Source organism: Aethalodelphis obliquidens, unplaced genomic scaffold (assembly GCF_003676395.1).
Source record: "Aethalodelphis obliquidens isolate GAN/ISIS:26980383/991018 unplaced genomic scaffold, ASM367639v1 scaffold34, whole genome shotgun sequence".
NCBI lineage: Eukaryota > Metazoa > Chordata > Mammalia > Artiodactyla > Delphinidae > Aethalodelphis > Aethalodelphis obliquidens.
Genome location: NW_020837978.1, coordinates 2,653,268 through 2,680,131, shown reverse-complemented (window position 1 = coordinate 2,680,131; position 26,864 = coordinate 2,653,268). Strand labels below are relative to the sequence as shown.

The 26,864-nt window shown below is 44.0% G+C and overlaps 2 protein-coding genes across 2 annotated transcripts; one reads left to right on the top strand and one right to left on the bottom strand.

Moving 5' to 3' along the window:
- The first annotated feature begins 178 nt into the window (after positions 1-178).
- Positions 179-20,665, top strand: ECI2 (enoyl-CoA delta isomerase 2). The gene is made up of 10 exons (XM_027128266.1): positions 179-272; positions 3,316-3,478; positions 5,595-5,693; positions 5,901-6,089; positions 8,622-8,691; positions 11,994-12,096; positions 12,843-12,963; positions 17,399-17,488; positions 19,078-19,221; positions 19,859-20,665. The coding sequence occupies exons 1-10, from the start codon at positions 217-219 to the stop codon at positions 20,012-20,014; spliced, it is 1,191 nt and encodes a 396-aa protein (XP_026984067.1). The 5' UTR covers positions 179-216; the 3' UTR covers positions 20,015-20,665.
- Positions 20,421-26,800, bottom strand: LOC113631693 (uncharacterized protein C6orf201). Its single transcript, XM_027128267.1, has 2 exons — positions 26,064-26,800; positions 20,421-20,484 (listed from the first exon to the last, which is right to left on the bottom strand). The coding sequence occupies exons 1-2, from the start codon at positions 26,279-26,281 to the stop codon at positions 20,421-20,423; spliced, it is 282 nt and encodes a 93-aa protein (XP_026984068.1). The 5' UTR covers positions 26,282-26,800.
- Positions 26,801-26,864: the final 64 nt, after the last annotated feature.

The following is a 26,864-nucleotide window of genomic DNA, read 5'->3' as shown; positions in this document are numbered from 1 at the left end:
CCGCCCCTGGCCCCGCCGCCACCTGTCGCCTTCAGGCCCCGTCCCAGCCCGCCCTCCCCGGGCTCCGGCCCCGCCCCTGGCCCCTATCCAACCTATCGCGTTCAGGCCCCGCCCCTCCCCGGCCCCGCTCAGACCTATGGTGTCCCGGCCCCGTCCGGGAGTCAGTCCCCACCCCCACCCCACGGCCCGCAGTCCCGCCCACGCCCCGGAGCAGCCATGGCAGGAGTGGCCGGAAGGCTGGCGCGGCTGTGGTGCTCGGGCGCTCTCGGCAGGTAAGTGCCGAGCCCGGGCCCAAGGTCGCCCTCGGACGCCGCCGTACTTGCGGGGGGCGCGCTGTCTGTTATCGCGTCTCGGTAGCAGCAGGGTTTGCGGGCTTCTAGCAGAGCGTGACGTCAGGTGTCCCTCTCCCGCTCGCCCTCCTCTGGGCCGGAGGGTCAGGACGGCCGAGCTGGGTCTCGCCTTGCGCGTCCCCGCCCGCCCCCGCCGCCGGGCTCCGAGATGCTTTGCTGAGTTGGGGGGGTCGCGTGAGCGGCCGTGCGGGCTCGTGCCCGCCGTGGGAGCGCGCCCCGAGGTCAGGTGGGGGTGACCCGTCTGCTTCGTGGAGAACGTCCTGCCTGGTGATGGTGGCGGGATGCACAACCGGGCCACGTGGAAACCAGAACCGGGCTGTGCACCGGCAAGCGGAAAACCCTGGAACGTGCCGGTTACCTTCGGGGGTGGAGTTACGATTTTCCCGATTTTATATACTAAGCGGTCGTGTTTTGTAATTTTTTAAAAACTCTATTTTAAAATAAATAAGTTTGCACCATATTTTGTGAGAACTTGCACATTTCGCCCTTTATGTACATTTTAAGTTTTCCTTTCATTTTCTGCTTGTAACTTGCCAGGTGCCAAATTCATGTAAAATGCAGTTTTTTCCCTTTTTGGGGAAAAAAAAAAAAAACGGATTCAATTATTTAATGTAAAACTCATAGAAGGCTGATTTTACTGAATGAGGCTAACTCAAGGTTTGAACCTACTCTTTGAAAGTTACATTATTGCAGAGGAGGTGATACATTTGTTAGGTTTGGGCTTTATTTGTAGCTATTATTTTAATCATCTTTGATGCCTTTAACTTTATTACTCAGGGTCATTTGTTGTGAAACAACAGTGTTGTTTGTTTGTGACCTCACTGCTGTGCATTGATGCTTTCCCCTCCCCTCTGCTTACTGTGTGTGCTTAAAAAGCTAGTTACCTGGTGGCACTTGCTGTCTCTGCTCTGCACCTGGCTCATTAGACATGTCTGCATTAGGGGTGAGTATGTCTGCTCAGCAGGCTTCACAGCCTAGCATCCAAGGCAGGTAGATTTCCCCCAGGTAGGTCTTTCACCTCCCTAAGAAAGAAGTGCTCTCTATCTGGAATGCCAGCAACTGCTCATCTCTGCTCTGAACATTTCTTTTTTTTTTTTTTCTGTGGTACGCGGGCCTCTCACTGCTGTGGCCTCTCCCGAGCACAGGCTCCGGATGCGCAGGCTCAGCGGCCATGGCTCACGGGCCCAGCCGCTCCGCGGCACGTGGGATCTTCCCGGACCGGGGCACGAACCCGTGTCCCCTGCATCGGCAGGGGGACTCTCAACCACTGCGCCACCACGGAAGCCCTCCTCTGAACATTTCTTACATCTTCATTTTCCCCTCCTTTCACCTGTGTGTGTGCTGGGACACACATGTTTGCTGAGCAGAGTAAGGAATTGACCTGATAAAAGTTTATACTTTGTTGATCAGTGACTATGTGACTGAGCAAAGGGCTTATGTGCCTGAGGGGCAGAAAACCAGATTCTGACAGCAGGAGTTTGCAGCAAAGTAAGGATTTATTGCAGGGCGCTAAGCAAGGCAGTGGGAGGACAAGCCTCAGGTACACTCCAAATTGATCTTTCTGTTACAGGCTTTTTTTTTTTTTTTTTTTTTGAGGGGAAGAACAAAGAAGCTGAAATTAATTATCCTCTTGTGACATTTATTAATCATTGCATGTCTCTGGTTTATAACTCTCTGGCCAGGTGGTCCATGGCACAGGGGTCTGTGAACTCGTCCTGCTCTGCAGAAACAACCTGAGTCTGCACGTTAACAATGATGTCTATAATAACAGTTTTAGTACAAAAACCATGTTATCGACAGCAGCAATTTTAGTCATCTGACTCTGGTTGATTAGTGCTCAGTTAGCCCAGAATTGAGGTCAGAGGAGACAAGAAAGGGAATAAAGTTTTGGACAGAGGGATGACTCACAAACTCGGTAAGGAAACTCGGTTTTACAGGGACTCAGTTTCAACTGCAGAGGCTGTTTCTGGACCTTGGGACCCAAATGGCTGAATTATTTGTACTTTACCCCCTTGGTCTCAGTATCTTTATTTTGTCTGGGGGTGGGGCAGGCATATTAAACTCAGAGACTGAGATTGTCTTTGCCACTGTTCTATTTAACCCAGGTTCACTGCGGGAATAGTAATAATTTCACAAGCCAGTAGCATACAGGATAATGCCTCTTCATAAGGCAGTAGAGAGTTTTGACTTCGCCATCCAAGAGCTGATGTCCAGCTGCCAGCCCCCAAGTAAAAGTCCCCTGATGCTGGAGCAGTTTGCTGGTGTGGCCAGGCAGGCTGATTCTTCGGTGGCCGCTACATGGCGTTCACCACTGCTGATCGAAGAGTCCCCTTTACCATGGCAGGAGCTAGTGCCCCAAGGTCTTGGAGAGCTATCTGGATCAGCAGAGGGCAGCCTTGCCCAGACTGACACTCTCGGACGGTCCTCACAAACTCTGGGGATTTATAGTCTCAATGACCCCTCTGCATACAGTCACTTCATCTGCTCTTATCAGTACGTCCCCTGCAGGACCCCTCAGACGCTGAGCTCCGAGCGGCTACCAACCAGGAGGATGAGATGTCAACCTGACACAGCTCACATCATTCTTATATCAAAACCACTTCACTTCTAAAAACAACTTTTTGGGTCTTTCCTTTCACTTCAGTTGTACGCAAGTGGCTCTGCGGTCTTCACACCCCGCGCAGCACTCCTGCTGTCCTCCATCCCACAGGCCTCTACTGACTTCCTGCCCGGGGCACAAGTCCACGGCTCCCCGGCTTCTGGCTGCTTTCCCTCTGTTTGATTTGAAGGCTCCGTGACTGCCGTTAGCTTCTGTACTGATTTCTTATCTCGGGACAGTTTTGGAAACCACTAACCATTCACAGCCAGGTGGCTGGGGAAGTATAGGGAAACTATTTCTGGAGAAACGTAGCATTTTGGCGTGTAAGGGCTGGGAACGATTAGCAGTCAGCCTGCCTGTTTGCAGTCCTCTGCAGGTCACCCGTTTCCCAGCACTTCAGCTGCACTTGTGTGGCCCAGCAATGAGAGCCAGCCAGAAGGACTTTGAAAACGCCCTGAATCAGGTGAAACTCTTGAAGAAGGATCCAGGAAATGAAGTGAAGCTAAAACTCTATGCACTGTATAAGCAGGTAAATGCCTAAGGTGCGACATAAAGACATTTTGAGCAGATAGGTCCTCAGACAGACGTGCTGTGTGTTGTACTAAAATGCAGCCTTAATGCTTTTAGGGATTGTGTTGCTGCCTTTCCTACCAAGAGTGTATACATGAGAGTTTATTATATTAGACTTCAAAATATTATTAAGGCAAAAAGTAACTCTTCAGGACCACTCCAGAGTAAAAGAGACTTAAAAGATATAACAACCAAAGGTGCAGATCTTATTTGGCCACTAATTAAAATAAATCAGCTGAAAAAGTGGTCTTGAGACAATTGGGGAAATTTGATTAGGAACTGAGTATTAGGTGTTACCTAGGAATTATTCTTAATGGCATCATGGTTGTATAAGAAAATGTTTTTTTGTTGGTTTTTTTTTTGTTTCTTTTTTAGGAATGCATACTGAGTACCTAGGGGTAAAATAGTATGGTGTTTGGCATTCTCTCAAATAATGAAACAAAAAAGGAAAGAAAAGGGTGGATGAAGCAAGTATGGCAAAAATGAGCGTTACTGAGTTTGGGTGACGAAGATTGGGAGTTCATGACAGTATTCTACTTTTGTATATGTTTGAAATTTTTTATTACAAAATTTTAAAACTCAAGTTTTTAAGTTACAGTGTCTGAAAAATGTCCTGGGAAGTCAGCCCCTCTGGGTTCCTGTGTGTTTTCTATTTTTCTCTTCCTGTGATGCATATGGGCCTCTCTTACTTTCATACTGGTGTATATAGTAAAGAACTTCACTTTGCCCCCAAAGAGGTCTGACCTTTGCCCTTGGCTTCTGGTAGGTAATTTCTAAGCCCTTGAAATACCAAGAGTGATAGAAGTGTCTCTGTTTGCCTGGAGAGTCTAACCATGGTATTTAGAGTAGGGGCTGCGATTACACTTCAATCATGCCGAGGTGGTGGAGCCCCAGTGAAAACTCTGAACACTGAGGCCTGAATGAGCTTCGCTCGTGGGCAGTACCCTGTGTGTCGTCACGCATCAGTCTGGGACTGGAAGAGTACGCTGTCCTGACTCCGCAGTGGCCGGTTGGCGGCGGGCTAGGGTGTCACGCACACACCTTTCCCAGATTCCACCCTCTGCATCCTCCCTTGCTGACCTTAATCCGTATCCTTTCCCCCTAATAACCAGTAACCAAGAGTACAGCAGCTTTCAGTGCATTCTGTGAGTCATTCTAGCAGATTATTGAACCCGAGGGTGGTTTCGGGAGCCCCCAAATCTCGCACTTGGTGTCAGAAGTGGAGGGGGGCAGTCTTATGGCCTGCGTTGCCTCTAATTTCTCAGATGGCTAGCTCTTGCGAGGTGAGTCTTATCTCTTTCTTTGGAGAGTCTTAGCCTCCTTTGCTGCCCTTGTTTTTCAGAGCCTCCTTCAGCTAGTTATATTACGAAGTTGAAAAGCATGGTTATTAAATGGAGTTTTAAATTTGCCATCCTTGAAAATAACTGAGTGCATATTTTTTTCATCTCAGAACACTCAGTGCACCTCCCCTCAAACAAAGAAACTTTAGTTGCTTTTTGCTTTCTGCTCGCGTGTCCTTCAGTTAAGTGTCCTAAGGGCCAGCGGCACTGATGACCCCACCCCTGCCCCCTCGTACGCAGCTGCAGCTGTGTTGCTCAGTTATCAGATATCTGCCATGGAACTGGGTTGGGGAGGGTGTTTCTTTTGAATGGGCTTTCAGAATACACTGTGTGTTCAAAATGTCTGTGGGCGAGTTACCTTTGAAGATTATTTGCTTGAAGATTTTCATCATGTATGAAGAATGTGACCATCGCTAAAACTAATGAACGATGATGATTTTTTAAAAAGTATTCAGTACTTTCCCAAAACCCTAATCTTGATTATTTTCACGCACAGGCAGCTATAACTCATTTTAGGGACTAACAGCCAATGGCGTGCTTTGTCCCTCCAGGCTTCTTTCTCTTGCTTGTGCATTTTTAGCAACAGCATCGAAGGGAGAAGAAAATTCAAATAAATTTATGTGCCTTGGGAGGGGGAGGTGCGTTCACGCTCGCGTGCTTCTTACGGGTCTTAACTGTTTAAGGCTCCAGTTTGCATGGGCGTTTGACCAGTAATTGCCCCTCTCCTTTTCACAGGCCACCGAAGGACCTTGTAATGTGCCCAAACCCGGTGTGCTTGACTTTATCAATAAGGCCAAGTGGGACGCTTGGAGTGCTCTTGGCAGTCTGCCCAAGGTACATTTACTTACCATTCTGCTCTTACTCCATTTGCTGTGCTCCTAGAGGAAGGGGTTGCTTCTCATTATTAAGCCATCACAGATGAGCCTTCTAGATCTTGAGATCCCTCTACCGAACCAGAATCTCTGTTCTTTCTTCATTGCCAGGAAGTTTCTCAGAATGCTTGTTCATTGACCGTGGGCTGAAATTGTCATCTCTCTGCAGGAAACCGCCAGGCGTAACTACGTGGACTTGGTGTCCAGTTTGAGTGCTTCTTCTGAGCCCTCCATCCAGGTGACACCTGCAGCAGACAGGAAGCAACCAGGAAGTGACGCCCTGGTGGTGACTTCCCAAGATGGCATCACAACCATCACATTGAACCGGCCCGACAAAAAAAATGCACTCACCACTCAGGTAACACGACCTGCCCTAAGAGTCCGTCCTGCTTTTCTTTTCTTCCTCTGTCTGTTTCACTCAAAAACTATAGTGTGTCAGCATCCTTCCTGTTTCTGTGAGAGCTTGTGTTTGATTCGTACAGAAGATTAATGATTGTGGCTACTTCATACAGCAGAGTGGGACATTCATTATTTAGAATTTGTGAGCTTCGGGTAGGTTATGCATGCCCAGAGGCACTGCAGCTTTTCTGATGATGGAAACACAGATAAATGATGTGAATATAAATGAAACACATGTCACAGTAAGAGAAGATGCAGAGGGCTTCTCTAAGGTTGGCATGGACGCTCCCTGGACATACCTTCATGTCACTTAGACTTGAGAGTGAGTACTAATCTACTCGCGTGGAGCTTTATTTTGTACAAGTAGAGGGAAAAAGGAGAGAAGAACTTAAATAGATCATAACCCAGCTCTGCTTGAAATGAGCTGCTTCACAAGGGCACTGCTAGTCTTTGAATCAGTCATTGAACTAGAACAATAATAGAAATAACCCCTTCCACAACCTAAGCATCCATCAGTGGACGATGGACAAAGAGAACATGGTGCGTCTACACAGTGGAACACTGTTCAGCCATAAAAAATTGTGAAATCTTGCCATGTGTGACAACGTGGACGGCCCTTGAGGGCATTATGCTAAGCGAAATAGCTTCGAGAAAGGCAGATACCGTATGATCTCGCTTATAAATACAGAGAACAGCAGATTGGCAGTTGTCAGAGGGGTGGGGCGAAGGGGGTCAAAATGTACAAACTTCCAGTTATAAAATGAAAATGTCACAGGGATCACCTGTACAGCACAGTGACTATAATACTGTTTTCCGTGTCTGAAAGTTGCTAAGACAATAAATCTTAAAATTTCTCATCACAAAGAAAAAACATTGTAACGATGTGTGGTGATGGACGTTGGCTTAGTGCGGTTATTTTACAATGTATACAAATATTAAATCATTATGTTGTACACCCGAGACAAACACATGTATCATTAAAAAAAAAATAAACCGAAGTTTAAGGAAAAAATAGCCACTTCAGCCCTTTCCCCTTGAGAAAAAAGTAGAGAATTAATTGGATACTTGGTGCTGAACTGGGAGTAAAATTCAAAAGGGCCGTAACCCCTTTTCATCGGACGTATCACCTCTGTTGTAGTAGAAAAAGCGCACTACCTTAAAATAGTCTCAAATAAGGATTCCATGAAGTTGGATATGCACTATGCAGTTAACAAGCATTTGAGTCTCAAAACTTTTTCTTTTCTCCTGACTCTTTTTTTTTTTTTTTTTTTTGCGGTACGCGGGCCTCTCACTGTTGTGGCCTCTCCCGTTGCGGAGCACAGGCTCCGGACGCGCAGGCTCAGCGGCCATGGCTCACGGGCCCAGCCGCTCCGCGGCATGTGGGATCTTCCCGGACCGGGGCACGAACCCGCGTCCCCTTCATCGGCAGGCGGACTCTCAACCACTGCGCCACCACGGAAGCCTACTGACTCATTTTTATATATCCATGGTAGTAGTAGTAATAACTACTCTTTACAGAGTGGCGCGTGTGTGTCAGTACTTTCCACACAGAGGTTTAATTCCCACAAGGAGCCTACCACTATTGCTACCTAACAATAAAATAATTAGGTTAAGTACTTATTTACTCCAACTCACATGACTAATAACCAGGAAGATCTAAGTTGAAGCCATGATCTATCCATCCCTTGAGCCTGGCTCTTCCCAGACACCCTGTCATGCTACATCATCATCCCGGTAGTCACAATGGAACGACTTCCTCATTCCCGCCCTCAGTAGAAGCGGTTTCACCTCCATTCATGCATTATGTAAAGTCCATGCGTCTGTTTTTGCAGTAAAGGATGTGTATCTATGAACGTCGGCGCTCTTCACCATTCTCTCCCTCGTCTAAGGTAGAAACTGCACCTGTTCTAAATGCCTTGGAGGCTGTGACAGCTCCACATCCAAGATGTGCAGAGACGCTGCTGATGGGCGATGCTGGGCCGCCGCCCTGACGGAGCCCAGCCTTTCGCCCTCCGTGACGCTCCCAGGCGGCCTGCCACGCTCACGCCGTCTTGGCGCCCCAAATAAAAAACTGCTTCCTGGAAACCTTTCTCTGCTCCCCGTGCCATTGTACCCACCCTAGAAAAGGACCGGCAGCTCCTCTGAGCTTTCTGCTGCTTTGTACTTTCCACCAGTTTTAGAGCTGTCCCTCCCCGTCTATTAATTCCAAAAGCTCAAGGACTGTGTCTTACTTGTTCATTTTGGGGGAAAAACGTGGATATGTTCCCCAGCATCTTCTACATAGCACTTGGTACAGAATACGCACCACGTAATCATAAAAGGAATGGAAGACCTTTCAGTCTTTCGTTCTGGCTCTATAAATACAGCCAGCGTAAGTGTTTGGCACTTTGCAGGGGGTGGGCTTTGCAGACTGATGTTTAGTGAAGCCCCTGGGTGATGGTTACCGTTTTCAGAGTTTTTTTCTTTTCCTCGTCTTCTCCCTTTCACACAGATGTATCACGACATCATACTTGCACTTGAGGCTGCAAGCAAGGATGATTCAGCCATAACTGTTTTAACAGGTGAGACATTTTCTTAGATTTCTAGTTAAATTTCTATTTGGGGGGATTTTCATCTAAGTAGGAAATTGAGTAAATAGGCTCTAATATCTTTCCTAGTGCTAAGATACTCTAATTCTTAAATACATAAGAAATACGATAGACACAGGATTGATATCTTTGTCACGTAAAAAGCAGATACAAATTGGTAAGAAAAGTACTAAGACCTATTAGATAAACGGGTGAGTAAAATGAACAGATAATTTATATGAGAAAGTACAGGCATAAAAGAAACAAGGAAAATGCAACCAGATTAATAAACAGAAATCAAAATGATGAGATACCACTTTATACTTATCTGAATTAGCAAAATTTCATGTTATACCCAGTTTTGACAAGGTTATGGTAGAATAAATGCCTCTACTCCCTTGCTGACAGCAGCGTGATGGCTATAAGAAGTGTAAGTAGCTAAGGAAAGGGCATTTGACAGTATGTAAAATGTTCATATACTTTGATACAAGGATCCCACTTATGGGAATTTATTTTGGGGAAATTATCCAAGAAAAAGGAAAGGTCTTATGCAAGAAAGATAATCTTTGCAGCATTACTTATAATTGTGAAAATGTTAAAACATTGTAAATATGCTGCGTGACAGAATAGTAAAGCACATTATAGAACATCCAGTAGACTATATACTGTACAAGTATTAAAAATTACAACCCTAAAAACCGACAGTATAGCAAATGTTTAAGATATAATAAAAAGCATTAGCAATTATATCAGCACTGTGATAATAAGTGGAAAATATGCATGCTTCTGGGCCTGGGCTGATGAGAACTCAGAGAATGGAAGTCATTGAACCTGGAAGGGGCACTGCGTGTAGTGGTGCAAGCTGAGGGTCAGGACTCGGATCAACTGGTGCTTAAGTCCGGGCTTCATTCCTCACTACCTGTGGGCGACCTCTGCTTCCTGAATGGAGAAGACAGTGTCTTCCTAACCCCACAGAATGGTCGAGGTGGTGGCACGAGACAGTGCAGGGCAGGGCTCACAGCAGGTACTTGGGAGACGGGAGCTGTTACTGTTTGTTGACGCAGTGGAAGCAGGACTGATTTTATTTTATTTATTTTCTTTTTTGGCCACGCCATGCAGCTTGCGGGATCTTAGTTCCCCAACTAGGGATTGAACCTGCACCCTTGGCAGTGAAAGTGCAGAGTCCTAACCACTAGACCACCAGGGAATTCCCAGAGTGATTTTATTTTCTTTTAATTTTCATTAAAATTTGTAAAATATATAATATTGTATAGAGATATCAGAGATCTTTCAGTAAAAAAGGGAGATGAGGAGAAAGAGAGATACCTAACAGCTGATGAGAGGGGGTGAAGGAAAGGGAAGAGTTGAGCATGGCCCTTGTATTTCACAAATACACCTCGGAGAATGGAGGCAACAAAATCAGTCTAGAGGTGGTGTTGGCTTGATACAGGAGAAGAATGTTTTCTGGTTTTTTAATTAAAAAAAATTTTTTTAACATCTTTATTGGAGTATAATTGCTTTACAATGGTGTGTTAGTTTCTGTTCTATAACGAAGTCAGTCAGCTATACATATACATAAAAAAATTTTTAACTAAAAGTATAATACAGGCACATGTTTTTTTAAAAAATCCAAAGATTGTGAAGTGGCATATAACAAACTAAATCTCACTCTCCTTGGAACCCCAGTCTTGCTTCCTAGAAAAACTCAGCTTTTCTTGAGCCTTCCAGAAACTGCCTATGTGTGTGTACCCCGCCTCTTGTAAACAGAAAAGGAAGCATATAGTACATACATACTATACCCACCTTCTCCTCACAGCATATCCCGAAAAATTGTTCTCTGTCAGCACGTATACATCTAAGTTTTTCTCTGCAGGACTACAAAGTATGAAAGTTTTGGGATTCCATAATTTATTTCATCATTCCTGTATTGATGAATGGGTAGACCGTACTTAGTCTGTTGCTATTAAAATCATGCTGCAAGGGTATCCTTGGACATACGTCTTGCAGCGAATGTGCAAAATCCAAAGGCTATATTCTTAGAAGTGAAGTTGCTGGGTTTCGTAATAATGGTAATAATGGCTAACGTTTCTATCATACTTCCTGTTTGCTGAGCACTGGTCTAAGCATTTTAATTCATCTGATAGCGTTTTGATTCTTCACTTTTCTAAGCTTTCTTGCACTAACCCTGTGAGGTTAGGCCCTGTTATTACTCGTATCTTACAGGTGAGGAAACTGAAAGGTTAGGTTTTGATAAATAGTGCTTTTCCTATAGTGATCTTCTGTATATTCTTCATGTTCATTTTCTAGTTCCTGTTTGATCTAAACGTTGTAATAGTAGGTCCTTTAATTTCCAGAAAGGATTTTTTTTTTTGGTTTTCCATTTCTGTTATCAATTCCTAGTTTATTGTATTATAATCAGAAATGATTGGTTTTACCAATTTTACTTTTTTAGAATCTATTAAAATTTCGTGTATATTAGCTATATATTGAAATCTCTGCCTTGAAGATTAAGAATCAACAAAATGGCCAATATTTTATATCATCCAGGAACACTTAAAAAGTAAGTTCAGGGACTTCCCTGGTGGTCCAGTGGCTAAGATTCCGTGTCCCCAGTGCAGGGGGCACCGGTTCGATCCCTGGTCGGGGAACTAAGATCCCGCATGCCACACGGTGCAGCCAAAAAAATAATAGTAATGAAAAAATGTTTTAAATAAAAAAGAAATTTTTAAAAATTAAAAGTTCATTCTTGATTTTTAAGGTATAGAGTTACAATTATATCAATTAAACTTGCCTCTCTAATTCATGTTATATAGGTTTCCTAAATTCTGTTTTCTAATTTATCTGTCTGGACTGAAAAAAGAAAATTAAAGGCATCTGTTTCTCTCAGCCCATGCTATGCTGGGTCCCCCCCTCCCCAGAGCCTTTGCACATGCTGTCACCGCTGGAGAATATTCCCCCCACCCTCTTTCCATCTACCCCTGCCCGTGTCCTTCAGATCTCAGTCCAGTCATTCCCGCCTTAGCAAAGTCCCTCCCTGAACCCCCAGGTGAGAGCAGAGCCCCATTGCCTGCTGTCCTGTCCTCGTGTCCCTTTGCATCATCATAGTTGCATTGCCTACAGTTATTCATGTGTCTTTAAATCAAGGTCCAGCTGACTCCCTGGTCTGTCAATTAGGGCAGGACCCCAGCTGGTCCACCAGTGTATTTCCAGAGCTTGGTACAGAGCCTGGCACATACAAGATGCCCAGTGACTACTGCAGAGTGAGTGAGTGCTGGGTCCATGGATTTTGTTTACAGGCAATGGGGACTATTACTGTAGTGGGAATGATCTGACCAACTTCACGGATATTCCCCCTGGTGGAGTGGAGGAGAAAGCCAGAAGCGGGGCCGTTTTACTGAGGTGAGAGCACGTCTGTCTCATCCCGGGGGGCTTACCCTTATCGGTGTGGGGTCTTCAGCTGTGCCAAAGTAAAATAAATACTTCTTAGGTCCTGTGTAATCGGCTGTGACTTTAGGCAAGCATATTTCTCCAAGCTTCTATCAGTAGGGGGCATTTGCTCCATCACTGTAGCTTCTGTTAGCCGTTCTCCTGGCCTCCCTACACCACATTTGATTGGAAAGCATACAAGTCAACTACCGCTACCAATTAAATTCTCCCATATTGAGGCAGAGGAGTTTAGCAACTTCTCCTCTGGCCAGAGGAAGGCGTGACTGCCATGATCGCTGCTCATAGGAGACTTGAAATGGTCTCAGAAGACACAGAGGGCGTGAAGGCGTCTCCTCCCGCCTCATTAGTCCCCGCTGCGTCTCTGGTGCCCACTGAGCTGGGATACCGCAGCACGTGCTGGCGGCCACCCTCGCCTCTGAGTCTACAGCTGGCTTACGTCCCTGACCGAATGCCTAGAACACAAGATTTGAACCAAGGCTGACCTGTGGGACTCTGCGAGTTTCCCTCAAGTGCCGTTCAGATGGGAGGAACCTGGTGCGAGAGGCCAGGGAGGTGGCAGGGAGAGGCACTGCCGGGCGATGGGAAATTCACCAGCCTGGCCAGAAAAGCACGTTCCAGACTCACCCTGTCTCGCCTGCATACTTCAGTGATGCTACTTTGGCATATTTAAACATGCTTTTATATTTCCACGTCTGTAGGGATTTTGTCGACTGTTTTATAGATTTTCCGAAGCCTCTCGTTGCAGTGGTAAATGGACCAGCTGTAGGAATCTCCGTCACCATTCTCGGGCTATTTGATATCGTGTATGCGACCGACAGGGTAAGTCAGCTCCCGGAAATGTATGAAGTTATACAAGTTAAAAAGAGATCCTCTGAATTCTCCTTTATTGTTGCTAGTAGTAAACAGATTACATATGGTTTATGGTAGAATGGACCGAATTTTAATTTTTCCCAAAGAATTAGTCTAAGATGACGCTTTTTTTTTTCCTTTACTATTAACTTGAATTTTCCTAAACACGAATATTGTTGTGAACATTTTGCCCCAGCTCTTTTGGCTCTGTGCTCTAATCCTGTTACACACACTTGTTCATTTTTACTCTAAAATAGTCAGGAACCTTCAAAGCTTGTTAGCAGGGGGCAAAAAATAGCTGTTTGGGAGGTTATGCAAGTGAGTTATTTGATCAGTTTTCCCAAGTAAATGAATCCTGGAATTTATAAATCCAGAATAAGGAAGAACTTTCAGGCGTTATTCCACTTTCACTCCCTCCTTTGCAGATAAGAAAACCAAAGCTCAGAGGAGTCGTGTTCACCATTGAGTTATATAGATTTTAATTTTTCTTCCTACTACAGTCATAATATATGTCATAGTAGAAAATAAAATTTTGGAAAATATGGAAAAGTACAAAGAAAAGAGTTAATTTAAAAGTCACTCCTTATCTCACCACTCAGATAAGCAGTGCTAACATTTGGGTTATTTAACTTATCTAATTTAACCAGTCCCTGACACTGGAACCCTAGAATATTTCCAGTTTTTATCCTTATAAACAAAAATGTGATGAACGTTTATCTTAGAACGTTTACTGTAGAACTAATAACCACCTCTTAGGGTTATCAGGTTCTTAGAGTGACTTTGCTTTTGTGGCAGAACAGTTTGCTAATGTACATACAGCCTTGCAGGGAACGCTTGGTTTTTACCGCTGAAGAGATTCCTGGCTTTGTTTGCAGGTGTTTTCTCCACTGATGGGGCCGTACATGAGGGTCCTTAACCCTGTGGCTCACCTTTTACTGGATTCCTTTCAGTGAGGTTGGGCATATTGTCAGATCTAATTTTCCCATAAAAATAGCAAATGGAAGTCTAGACGCTAGGCTACCTAACCTTTGTAGGTGGAAGTCTCTGCTCAAAGGCAGAAATTAACAGTCTTCGGTCACGTTCTATGTGTTAAATGACCAGTTAATTGACCTGCTTTGAGCAGGGTGGGATCAGGAGTTCCTGGCCTGAACTTGGGGGCCTCATTCTTCAGTACTTGGAGTATCATCATATTTGAATCTCTTCCCGATTCTCCCACTGGATTCCAAATGATTGTCATGTACATCATCTTTTTAAAGATTTCTAGGACTCCCATCTTACGATACAATTTGAATTCAAATGGAAATCAGAGGGAAATGCGTATATGTTATGTGTGCTAAAAGGTTGGGCCCAAAGCAAAATATTTGACAAACAGTGACCACTGCTGAGAGCTCACCCAACTGAGTTACACCAGGGCTCAATTTAAAATCAGGCAAAGACACAGAAGAAAGAAGCTGTGGAGAGGAATTCATTTTACAGGGTTTCTCATCCCTGGCTTCATGAATAGATACCATATTAAATGTGGGTTAACATTTAACCCATATAACCAAGTTATTCTCTATTATGGGCAATAAGTAGTGCCTCTGCCTATTAGCTTCTCTGTCAGCAAACAGTACATTTCCTCTTTGAGTTAATAAAAAGGCAGAAATCATAACAGTAATAGATCTTTGAGCGCTCAGTATCTAGGAGGCACTCTGCTGATGCACATTATATGTGTTCAGTAAATGCCCACGTTAACTGCCCTGCGAGGCAGGTGCCCTCATCCCATTTCACAGATGAGAAAACCATGGCACAGAGAAGTTAAGAAGCTCTAGTGTCACCAGGCAGCCTGAGGCCAGCATCTAACCCTTAACTACATCTACTGCTCCATTGCTTATAATAATGTTTATAAGTGAATTAAATGCTGCTTATTATCAGCTTTCCACGCACCTGTTTGTGGCTCTTACCAAGGTCGGCTGCTTCTTTCAGTTTTCTGGTCACGTTCCTTAGGCTGTGACTTCTCAGCACATTTTCTCCAATACGCTTTCTTTTGGGGGGAAAAGAGAAGACAGGTGACATTAATAACTGTTTACTTTATACTTTTATTATTTTAATTTGTATGCTTTGTACATTATATGTTTATATTTTCTAGCAATATTCATTAAAAAAAAACCCTCCATACCTGATTATGGGAAATGAAGTCTACATATGCTGTTTATGGAATTGTTGATTATAAGTTAATTTCCTTCCATAAGAACTTTTCATTCATCAAGAAACACACAAAACTATTTCTGACATCTAGAAAAAAACTACAAATGACTCTGTAGTCTAAATAACCAACATTAAAGTAGTTTCTGGTATTTAAAACCAATCAAAAAACCTCTGGGCAAAATCAAGACAAATGGCAGATTGAGGAAGTAATTTTTCAACTCACAATACAGGCTAAACTAATATATTTTTTAAAATGTGTCTATAAAGTGATGGATCAACAAATTAATATAAAAATACACGACAGAGAGGAATGAATAGCCCACAGAAAAGAAAGTATAAATGGCTCTTAAAAACACGTGAGAAAGACACCATTAAGGAAAGGACTTGTAGGGACTTCCCTGGTGGTGCAGGGGTTAAGAATCTGCCTGCCAATGCAGGGGACACGGGTTCGAGCCATGGTCCGGGAAGATCCCACATGCCGAGGAGCAGCTAAGCCCGTGCGCCACAACTACTGAGCCTGCGCTCTAGAGCCCGCAAGCCACAACTACTGAGCCCTCATGCCACAACTACTGAAGCCCACGTGCCTAGAACCCATGCTCCACAACAAGGGAAGCCACCGCAATGAGAAGCTCGTGCATCGCAACGAAGAGTAGCCCCCACTCGCCGCAACTAGAGAAAGCCCGTGTGCAGCAACGAAGACCCAATGCAGCCATAAATTAATTAATTAATTTTTTTAAAAAAGACAAACAATACAACTTAAAAATAGTGGGCAAAGTATTGCAAGCTACTTCACCAAAGAAGGTATGCAAATGGCTGATAAACACACGAAAAGATGCTCAACATCATTAGTCATTAGGGAACAGCAGATTAAAACCACACCAAGGGCTTCCCTGGTGGCGCAGTGGTTGAGAGTCCACCTGCCAATGTGGGGGACACAGGTTCGTGCCCCGGTCCGGGAAGATCCCACATGCCGCGGAGCGGCTGGTCCCATCAGCCATGGCTGCTGAGCCTGCACGTCTGGAGCCTGTGCTCCGCAACGGGAGAGGCCACAATGGTGGGAGGCCCACGTACCACAAAAAAAAAACAACAACAACACCGAGACACCACAACACACCTACTAGAGTGGGTAAAATTGAAAAGACTAAGGACAACGACAGGTTTAGGGGGAACAGAGTGGTTGGAACTCCTGCTGCACCTCGGAAAATAGTCTGGCAACGTCTGAGAAAGTTACAGCACACATGAACCACACAGCCCAGCAGCTGCATGCCTGGGCATTTACCCAAGAGAGTTGAAAATACACCTCCATCATAACCTTATTTATAACATCCAGAACACTGGAAATACCACAGTGGCTCCAACGGGTGAATGGCTAAGCGAATTATGACACATCCGTACAATGGAATACTTCTCAGAAATAAGAAGGAACAGACCCTAAGATGTGCAGTAACAGCGTGGTGACTCGAGCCTTCTGCTAAGGACAGAAACCCACCAAAGGAGAAGAGGCTACAGAACGTGTGATTCCATTTATATGCATTCTAGAAAAGGCAAAACTGTAGGAACAAAACATCCGTGGTTGCTTGAGGGTGAGAGACAGACTGACTGCAGAAGGGGCGTGAGGACACCTTGGCGTGGGGGGTGATGGAACTATTCTGTACCTTGGTCATGGTAGTGGCTACGTAACTGTATACATTTGTTTAAAACTCATCAAACCGCGTACGTCAAGAGTGGATTTTGTGTGTATACAGGCAGACCTCAGAGAGATTGTGGGTTTGGTTCCAGGCCACCGCAGTAAAGCAGATATCACAATAAAGCGAGTCACGGGACTTTTTTGGTTTCCCAGCACATATAAATGTTATGTTTACATTTACTGTAGTCTGTTAAGCATGCAATAGCATTATGTCTAAGAAAACCATCAGACATTTTAGAACACCTTTAATTTAAAGTAACGCTGTTGGGAAAATGGCTCCGGCAGACTTGCTTGACTTGGGGTTGCCCCAAACCTTCCATTTGTAAAGAAAAAATAAAAATGCGGTATCTGCGAAGCACGATAAAGCAAAGCACGATAAGAGGAGGTCTGCCTGTGTAATAATACAGTAACCCTGATTTTTTTTAAAGTTCTTCAGTTAAGTATTGTAAGGAGGATAGAAACAAATAGTGATTTTTTTGAAATCACATGTGAAAAGATGATTTTCTTTTTTTTTTCTCTCTCTTCAAAAAGGCAACATTTCATACTCCATTCAGTCACCTAGGCCAGAGTCCAGAAGGATGCTCCTCTTACACTTTTCCGAAGATAATGGGCCCAAGCAAGGTAATTTTTGGAAACCTTAAAACGAAAGGTAATGTCATCTCCATTCCAAAAGTAACCCCACACTCTCTGTTCTTTCCCTCTATAGTAGAGGCAGCAGACGGAAGCGAATTATTTGCTACCCAACTCCAAGAGTTTTAAACATAGAGGAACCAGGCTGTGGGAAGCGTCTGGTCCGCAGGGAAATTTAGACGCTCTGTCCCCAAACTGGGGGTGACTCTCAGCTGGGTGCCCCGTGCTCCCAGCGCCGTTCCCGGCCCCCACAGCCTTTCCTCCAGACTGTCCCACAGGGCAGCAAGGCTCCAAGGGGCCCACTGGCCGCTCAGGTCTGTCCCTGCAGTTATGGAAACCTAGGTGCCCACCCTTGGTGGGCAGGACCCCAAGGGCATCATGACAAGCCCGAGAGCCGGGGGTAGGGAGAGGCTTAGCAGACATCCTTCAGGATCTGAAAGGGGGGGAGTGGGAATTGAGCCTCTGTTCGTTGCTATTAGGTTTTCATTGAAAAAAATGTATATTTTTAAAATCTCTTTTCTTTTGTTTCTGGACATGCCATGCGGCTTGCAGGATCTCAGTTCCCCGACTGGGGACTGAACCCCGGCCACGGCAGTGAGAGCCTGAAATCCTAACCATTAGGCCACCAAGGAATTCCCTTTTTAAATCTCTTTCTTCAGTCACGTGCCCTGAATTCTTATACAGCTTTGAACTTTGAAAATTTGGGCAGACCCAACCCTAAGGCTTAGAACATTTGACTCTGAAACCGTCTTTCCTTTTCTGGAAGAGAAATTGCAGACATGGGAAAGGAAATCCACTTGGTGCCCCCAGTATTGTTAGAAACTGAACATCAGTCTCCCTCACTCTCCTTCAGTTAAGTGGAGCTCATTGGAGTACCTGGGCAGGTAAAGAAAACTGTCAGAGCCAGACCACTGTGTGAATTTCCAGGGAAAGGAATTTTAAAATATATATATATATATATATGTATGTATTTATTTATTTTATTTATTTATTTTGGCTGCGCCGCGTCTCAGTTGCAGCACGTGGGATCTTTAGTTGCAGCATGCAGACTCTTAATTGAGGCGTGTGGGATCTAGTTCCCCAACCAGGGATCAAACCCAGACCCCCTGCATTGGGAGCATGGAGTCTTACCCACTGGACCACCAGGGAGGTCCCCGGGGAAGGGAATTTTGACAGTTGGTGTGCCTAAATGTTGGTTGGCATTTCCTATGACGGTGATTTTTCTTTTCGTTTTATGATTGTTTATAGTGTCTAAAACAGGAACTCATTGCTGCCGTGTGTCGTAGAATCAACACCTGCCTCGCAGCCTTTCTGCCCCAGGCTCCCAGCTCTCTTTGCTCCGCGTCGTAGACAAACACAGAAGCAGCAACCTCTACAAACTGTCCAGAAAGCCCAATGGTGTCAGCACAAAGCTGGCAAACCATTGCCTGTGGCACCATCAGTTTCCCCCTTAATGAGAAATACTGGCAGCCTCAGCGGCCAGAAGGAGATGTCCCTGTGTCTGCTGGAAGCAGTTCATTCTGAAGTTAGCTGAGCCTTGTTTCACTGTGGTAACGTCTCAATCCTGCTTTTCATTTCAGGCAACAGAGATGCTCGTTTTTGGGAAGAAGTTAACAGCCCGGGAAGCATGTACCCAAGGACTTGTTACTGAAGTTTTTCCCGACAGCACTTTTCAGAAAGAAGTTTGGGTCAGGCTGAAAGCATATTCAAAGCTCCCCCCAAATGTTCGTATTCGTTTTCTTGTTTGTTTTGTTTTGCTTGTAAGAACCATGGAAATCATCTGTTTGCCTTAAGAGAATAAGCAATTTAAAAAACAAGACAGCTGGCTCTGAGCACATCTAAATCTGAGATTAAAAGTAAGCCTAATAATGTTAGAAATACTGACTTTTACAAAACTGATCAAATAGGCGTCCCACTCCTGTGCTGTGGAGACCGAGGGGCGGTTCTCTCTGGGCACCACTTGGAGGAGGTTGATAGGCAACCTTCACCAGCACTTTGCTCCTTGAATCCAGGTGAGCAGCCAGACAGGTTAACTGTGAGGAGATTCTGACCACACAGCACTCATTTTTATATGTAGCTGGTGACTGATTTTCTCATGTTCTCACTGCTCAAAATGTCCTGGAGCCAGAAGCTTTGGTTTCTATCTACAGCTTCGTAGAAATGTGTGATCACAAGCCCTGCCTCAGACCTGCTGGGAGGATGTGTGCACACACGAACGTTTGAGGAACAGCGTCTTATCTACACGTTTCTTAAGGTGTCACAGGATCAAATGAACGACAGAGAAACAAGCCTCAGAATTCTAGAATAATCTTACTCCTCTTAGAATGCCTCTTAACCTCACTGTTGGTTTTGTTTTTTCAGGCCATGAGAATTTCAAAACAGGTCATCAGAAATACGGAGAAAGAAAAGTTGCACGCGATTAATGCTGAAGAAAGCAACGTCCTGCGGGAGAGGTGGCTGTCAGATGAGTGCATGAACGCCGTCGTGAGCTTCCTGTCCAAAAAAGCAAAGCTGTGATGGCCGTCACATCAAAGCTAAACGTTTCCAAGGAAGGGATGTGCTACTATTTCTGCTTTCCAATTCCTGAACTAAGTAAACCTCGCTGTGCCTTTCTTCAGTGCTAAAATACCAGTTCTGATAATTATACTTCACTAGAGCCCTGATGTAAAACAAATGATGTGAAACCAGCTTTGAGAATTTACGTAGGTTTTTGGTAGTGGGGAGTCTTACGTCTTTCGCTATGAATCGCTGTTGCCAGGCACACTGAAACATTGTGCCCGGCGTTCTGCTCTGAAAGGCATTCACAGTGCTGCAGGCTGAGACCGTGTGTTCGAAAACCACTACTGCACTTTGCCGTCCACACAGGCTCACTGACTTGATCGGCCCAAACACCGACAGTCTCTGGATGACCGAGTCAAGATCTTCAGTGGGTCGCATGTTCTTTTTCAGCCGTCTGGCAGGGGGAGCAAACAGAGGGAGCAATATTACTAGAGGATGAATTAGAATCTTAGTTTCATCCTCCCCCCTATAATTTGATAAAAAGGGATGAAGGGATTGGATCGTTTCATTGGAAAGTGATGTTCTGTATCAGTGATTATTTCCTCATTTGTCATATAGTCTCCATTCTCGTTTAATGTGGTACTTTATAAAAAGCACCCTGAAAGCTGCCTTAACCGTCCTTGTGACTCTGTTTCGATGGCTGCCGTATGAATCACTTGACAAGAGTTTAATTCCAGTGGCTGTAGGATTGGTGTGGAAGACTTTGCTCTTCTAAATGTCCTCCTTCCTTTTTAACCTCCTTCAAGCATCAGCATCCAGATAGCCAACCCACCGAACCTCTGACTTCTTAATTCTTAATTTTTTTATTCCAGTAATCCTAACCCAAAGTGTTCACTCTTATAGGAAATACATTAATAGTAATAACCCAGTCATGTTTACTGAGCACTTACTATTTGTTTCTAGTGCTTAATGCCCATAAGCACATTTTGTCCTCAAAAAACAATGCCCAGAATTAAAAATGAGGTAAACTGTTGCTGCTACCCATTTACAAGTAAGGAGTCCAAGGCATGGAGATGTAAGTAGCTTTTCCAGAGTCAAAGTCCCAGTAAGGGTCAGAGAGTCCCAGCCCCACTGTGTCCCCATGAGCCGCCCATCCCTCCCACTGACTTCAACTAACATCTCTGGACAAAAGGTGAAAAACAATGGCTTGAGGATGCTGACATTAAACAAAAGCAGACGGATTGTGGTAAGGCATCAGAATGTGGAGAAGCATCTGCCCATGAGTTTCTGAGATTGTGGGACATTAGGAAACAATTGCTGGGATCTCTGTCCTAAGCACGGGACATATGCCCCAAAGGCAGGCCCAACTGTGCAGCAGTGCAGTGGTTGCCATGGTGTGACTGGCAAAAGAAAATTTGAGGCCAAGAAGAACATCTCTCTAACCAGGAAAAGGATTCCCTGGGGCTGGAGAGGAGAATCCCAGAGCAGAGAAGGAATGAGGTGCTCCCCTAATTCTAGGTATAAACCTACACAGCTTAGGTTCACAAGTGGGACAGGCTCAAACCAACATGGTAAAGGCTTTGGGAAGTAAACTGGGAATTTAAGCACCACTAACACAAGATCAAGACAGCTTATAGTCTCAACGTAAGCAGGTTGATTACTTGCTAAAACAAAACCATCAACATTCTCCAGATAATTCAACAAAACTCGGTCCAGGCAACATAATATTCACAGTGTCCATGATACAATCCAAAATTACCGACATACAAAAGACCATGAACATGTGAACACTAAGGTGAAAAAAGACAACACACGTCAATCCCGAGATGGCCTAGATGTTGGAATTGTCCCACAAAGACTTTAAAGCAGTTCTCATAACTGTGCTCCACAAGGTAAAGAAAAACCCACTTGAAATGATTAAAACGACATGAGTTCTCACCAGAGAAACAAACTACACACAGAACCAGATAAAATACTTAGAACTGAACATCTGAACTTTAAAAATAATTCTCTAGGGAATCCCATGGTATTCCAGTGGTTAGGATTCAGCGCTTTCACTGTGGTGGCCTGGGTTTGATCCCACAAGCTGTATGATGTGGCAAAAAAAAAAAAAAATTCTCTGGAGGGACTCTAGCAGAATGTAGATGACAAAGGAGTCAAAGAACCTAGAAGATAAGTCAACAGAAACTAAGCAATGTGAAGTACAGAGAGAAAAAAATACTAGGAAAAATAAATAATCAGAGTGACATCAGCAAGATGTTGGAAGTTTCAGGTCCTCATCGCCCAACAGAAACATCAAATAATCAACTACAGAAACCCGTCAGACATCTACAGCAAACAAGTGAATGTCCAATCAAGAAATAAGTTACATTAAAAATGATAGGAGATTTTGTGACATTTTTACTCACTCTTGCCCCACCTACTCCCCTGCATGATGTGGTTGGAAGGAATTAGTCTACTTCCCACCTCCTTCTCTTGGGAGGAAGGAACAGACTGGAACTTGTTTGCAACATGCTGGCCTGTCTGGGTTGCCTGAGGGATTGGTTGCTGTCTTGCCTGACTCAAAGTTTAGATGGAAACATTGGCATAGTTTGGGTCCTGGGCTAGAAGCCACAGAAGGCACTGAAACACGTGAAAAGTACAAGCTGATTGCAGACCCGTGCAGAGAAAGAGATTACAAGCAGAGGAAGACAATAGAGCATTTAAGACTCTGAGAAGAAGCTGGAATGAGACTCTTTGGGAAGACATTTAAAAGCAGTTGCGGGGTGGGGGGGCAGGATTAAAAAAAACAAAACCAAAAATTAAACCTATACACAGGCTCAGACAGGAATCATGCCCAGTTAAACCTGAAAAGGCCTGGGCTGGTCTTAAGACTCATGGGCCCACCATTTCAAGGTCTTGCACAGCGGTGTGCAAGCACTGGGAGAGGTGGCTGTTCTTTCAAATGCACAGTTTTCAAGAAAAGGTCATAAGGCATGCAAAGAAACAGGGAAATGTGACCCATTCAAAGGAACAAAATCTCCACAAATAGTCCATGAAGAAACACAGGCATGAGACTTACTAGAAAAAGACTTTAAAACAACTGTCAAATATGTTCAAAAGAGCTAAAGGAAAACATAGGCAAAGAGCTAAAGGAAATCAGGAAAACACTGTGTGACAAAATAATATTAACAAAGATGGGAATTATTTTTTTAAATTAATTCTGAAGATGAAAATTACAATAACTGAATTGAAAAATTCACTAGAGGGGTTCACCAGCAGACTCAAACAGGAAGAAGAAAGCATCAGCACACTTAAAGACATTTGAAATTATTGAGTTTGAGGAGCAAAAAGAAGAAAGAACAAAAGTGAGCAGAGACTAAGGGACTTACGGGACACCATCAAGCGACCAGTGTGCACACAATGGGAATTCCAGGAGGAGGAGAGACAGTGGGACAGAGCAATATATTTGAAGAAATAATGGCTAAAAACTTAACACAGTTTGAGGAAAGACATGATATACAATGCAAAAAGCTCAATGAACTATAAGTAGGATAAACACAAGGAGACCTACACTGAGACACATTATAATCAAACCTGTCAAAGACAAAGCATGAATCTTGAAAGCAGAAAGAGAAAAGCAACTCATCATACACAAGGGCTCCCCAATGAGATGAGCAGCTTTCTCAGCAGCCAGAAGGGAATGGAATGATGTGTTGAAAGTGCTGAACGAACAAAAACAATTGTCACCCGCTAACTCTACATCTGGCAAATAGTGTTCTTCAAAAATAAGGGAGAAATTTAAGACATTCTTATACAAAATCTGGGGGAGTTCATTACCACTAGATGTGCCCTGCAAGAAATGCTAAAGGGAGTCCAAGTTGAAATGAAAGGCTGCTAGATAGTAAGTCAAAGCCACATGAAAATATAAAGTGCTCCAGCAAAGGTAAATACATGCACACAAATATAAAACTATTATTGTAATTTTGCTTTGTAACCTCACTTTTTATTTTCTACAGGATTTAAAAGACAAATGCTTAAGATATAATTATAAATCTATGTTAATGGGTATGTAATATATAAAGATGTAATCTGTGACATCAATAACAAATGGAGAGGGCTTCCCTGGTGGCGCAGTGGTTGGGAGTCTGCCTGCCGATGCAGGGGACACGGGTTTGTGCCCCGGTCCAGGAGGATCCCGCATGCCGCGGAGCGGCTGGGCCCGTGGGCCGTGGCCGCTGAGCCTGCGCGTCCAGAGCCTGTGCTCCGCAGCAGGAGAGGCCACAACAGTGAGAGGCCTGCATACCGCAAAAAATAAAAAATAAAAAAAATAACAAATGGAGATGCAGAGCTGTAAATCAGTAGTTTTTGTATGCAGTTAAGTTGGTAAAAGTTTAAGACAGATCATCATGATTTTAGGATGTTATCTGTAACCCCCGTGGTAACCACAAAGAAAATATCCATAGAAAATACCCAAAAAGAAATGAGGAGGGAATCAAAATGTGTCAACACAAAAATATCAACTCAACTCAAAGGAAAGTAGTAATGGAGGAAATGAGGGACAAAATAATGATATAAGACATACGGGAAACAAGATGGCAAAAGTAAGTGCTTCCCTATTGATAATTAAATATATTAGACTCTCCAATCAAAAAACACAGATTGACAGGATTAAAAAATCAAGGTTCAACTATATGCTGCCTGTAAGAGTCCCACTTTAGACCTAGCGACATGCATAAGTTAAAAGTGAAAGGATGAAAAAAAGATATTCCATACAAATAGTAACCAAAAGAGAGGAGGATGGCTCTTATTTTAGACAAAATAGACTCAAAAGCTGCTATAAGATACGGACATAATATCATGATAAAAGGGTCAAGACAGCAAGAAGATATAACAATTATAAACATTTACACACTAATATTAGAACTCCAATATATATAAGGAAACTGACAGGATTGAAGGGAGAAACAGCCTACAATAATAGTAGGAGACTTCAATACCCCACTTTCAATAGTGGATAGAAAATCAGACAGAAGATCAATAAGGAAATAGAGAACTTGGACAACACCATAGATCCCTTGGACCTAACCGATGTGTACAGAACACTCCACCCAACTACAACAGAATACACATTTTTCTCAAGTGCACTTGGAACATTAACCAGGAAAGATCATATGTTTGGCCACAGAACAAGTGTTAATAAATTTTTTTTTTTTTTTTTGCGGTACGCGGGCCTCTCACTGCTGTGGCCTCTCCCGTTGTGGAGCACAGGCTCCGGACGTGCAGGCTCAGCGGCCATGGCTCACGGGCCCAGCAGCTCCGTGACACGTGGGATCTTCCCGGACTGGGACACGAACCCGTGTCCCCCGCATCGGCAGGCAGACTCTCAACCACTGCGCCACCAGGGAAGCCCTAAATTTAAAAAGAGTAAAATCATATATCTTTTTCTTATTACAATGGAATTAAACTAGAAATCAACAGCAGAAGGAAAACTGGAAAATCCACAAATATACGGCAATTAAACAACACACCTTTAAACCACCAATGAGTCAAAGGGGAAATTAGAATATATCGTGAAACAAATGAAATAAAAACACAACATACCGAAACTTGTGGGATAAAGTCAAATCAGTGCTAAGCGGAAATTTTATAGCTGTACGTGCTTACGTTTAAAAGAAGAAATCTTGTAGACTAGGTGTAAAGCCGAAATTCTGCCACTCACATGATATCATCCTAGGTCCTGGTCATGCTTGGGGTGGGCTGGTGCTTCCCAACTCATGCAGCATAAAAGCCCTGCAGCTCGGTGGTTGGGTCCCTAAGAATCCCTCCTCTCCACCCTGCTAGGTCTCTGCTCACTGACCTGGAATGCGATGGCCCATGGGGAACCCATGCACCTGCTCCAGTCTCCATGAGTTTTCTGCAAACGGGACTCATGTGCTTTTATACAGAGCAATGCTTGTTTTCACACTTACCGTATATGCCAAAGACAACATTAAGTCATTTTTTAGCTTTTTAAGGCATAAAGAGGGTTTGTGGTCACCTATCCATCTCTAAATATGCCTGCATAGGACAAAAATTAGGCACCTACCTGACAACTATGGTTGACACTGGAGGCTCCTTTGTGTTTTTATCCCACACATGGCATTTCTTCCACCCCTGATTTGCATTGTTGTTGACTTTTCTTCTCCACAGGGGCATACTGCTTGGTTTGGGGGTCAGATTAATCTCTTTGGGAAATCGATGTCTTTCTAAGATCCTTTCTAAGCCAGAGAATTCAGAATTCTCACCTAGTAGTAGAACAATCATTAATACAATTCAATGTTCCTTTCCATCTTTGCACAGCAAAGATGCCATTAATTTGAGAAAGACTGTTTGTGCCATTTAATTGCTATTGAGGTCTCTGCCATTTCTTCATTCCAAAAATATCAGTGAGCCACATTTAGACCGTAGCCTGGTTCTAGACATCTAATAGATGCACAGCAAGAAATGAGTGAATGAACGAACAAAGCAGGTGTGCTCGTACTACCACAGGTACTGAAGGTCATTGGTGTAATCTCTGCATGATTCTCAAACGAATGGTAAGTAACTGGACTACTATTTTTATCTTCAGCGATATTAACCATACTCTGCATTGACATCACATCCACTGCTTCACACTGACCTCAGTTGGCCCCTAACCAAATCGCCCTTCCGTAGTGACCCAAAGAGCTTGTGGCAGGATGTAATCCAGTACTCTACTTCCTTCCTTCATTAAAACCATCTTCTCCAAAAAGAAGGAAGGAAGGGAGGGAAGGAGAAAGAGGGAGACAGAGAGAAGGAGATAGGAAGGGAAGGAGGGAGGGAGGGAGGGAAGGAGAAGGGGAGTCAGTTGAACCACGCAGGGTGTTTA

What these genes read in the sequence shown, in the direction of transcription:
- ECI2 (XM_027128266.1), top strand. Translation starts at nt 217, where the DNA reads ATGGCAGGAGTGGCCGGAAGGCTGGCGCGGCTGTGGTGCTCGGGCGCT. An exon ending in TCTATGCACTGTATAAGCAG is followed by an intron (nt 3,479 to 5,594) that starts GTAAATGCCTAA and finishes TCCTTTTCACAG; the next exon opens with GCCACCGAAGGACCTTGTAA. An exon ending in AGATAATGGGCCCAAGCAAG is followed by an intron (nt 17,489 to 19,077) that starts GTAATTTTTGGA and finishes TTTTCATTTCAG; the next exon opens with GCAACAGAGATGCTCGTTTT.
- LOC113631693 (XM_027128267.1), bottom strand. Translation starts at nt 26,281, where the DNA reads ATGATTGTTCTACTACTAGGTGAGAATTCTGAATTCTCTGGCTTAGAA. An exon ending in GTGTCAACCATAGTTGTCAG is followed by an intron (nt 20,485 to 26,063) that starts GTAGGTGCCTAA and finishes TTCATCCTCTAG; the next exon opens with TAATATTGCTCCCTCTGTTT.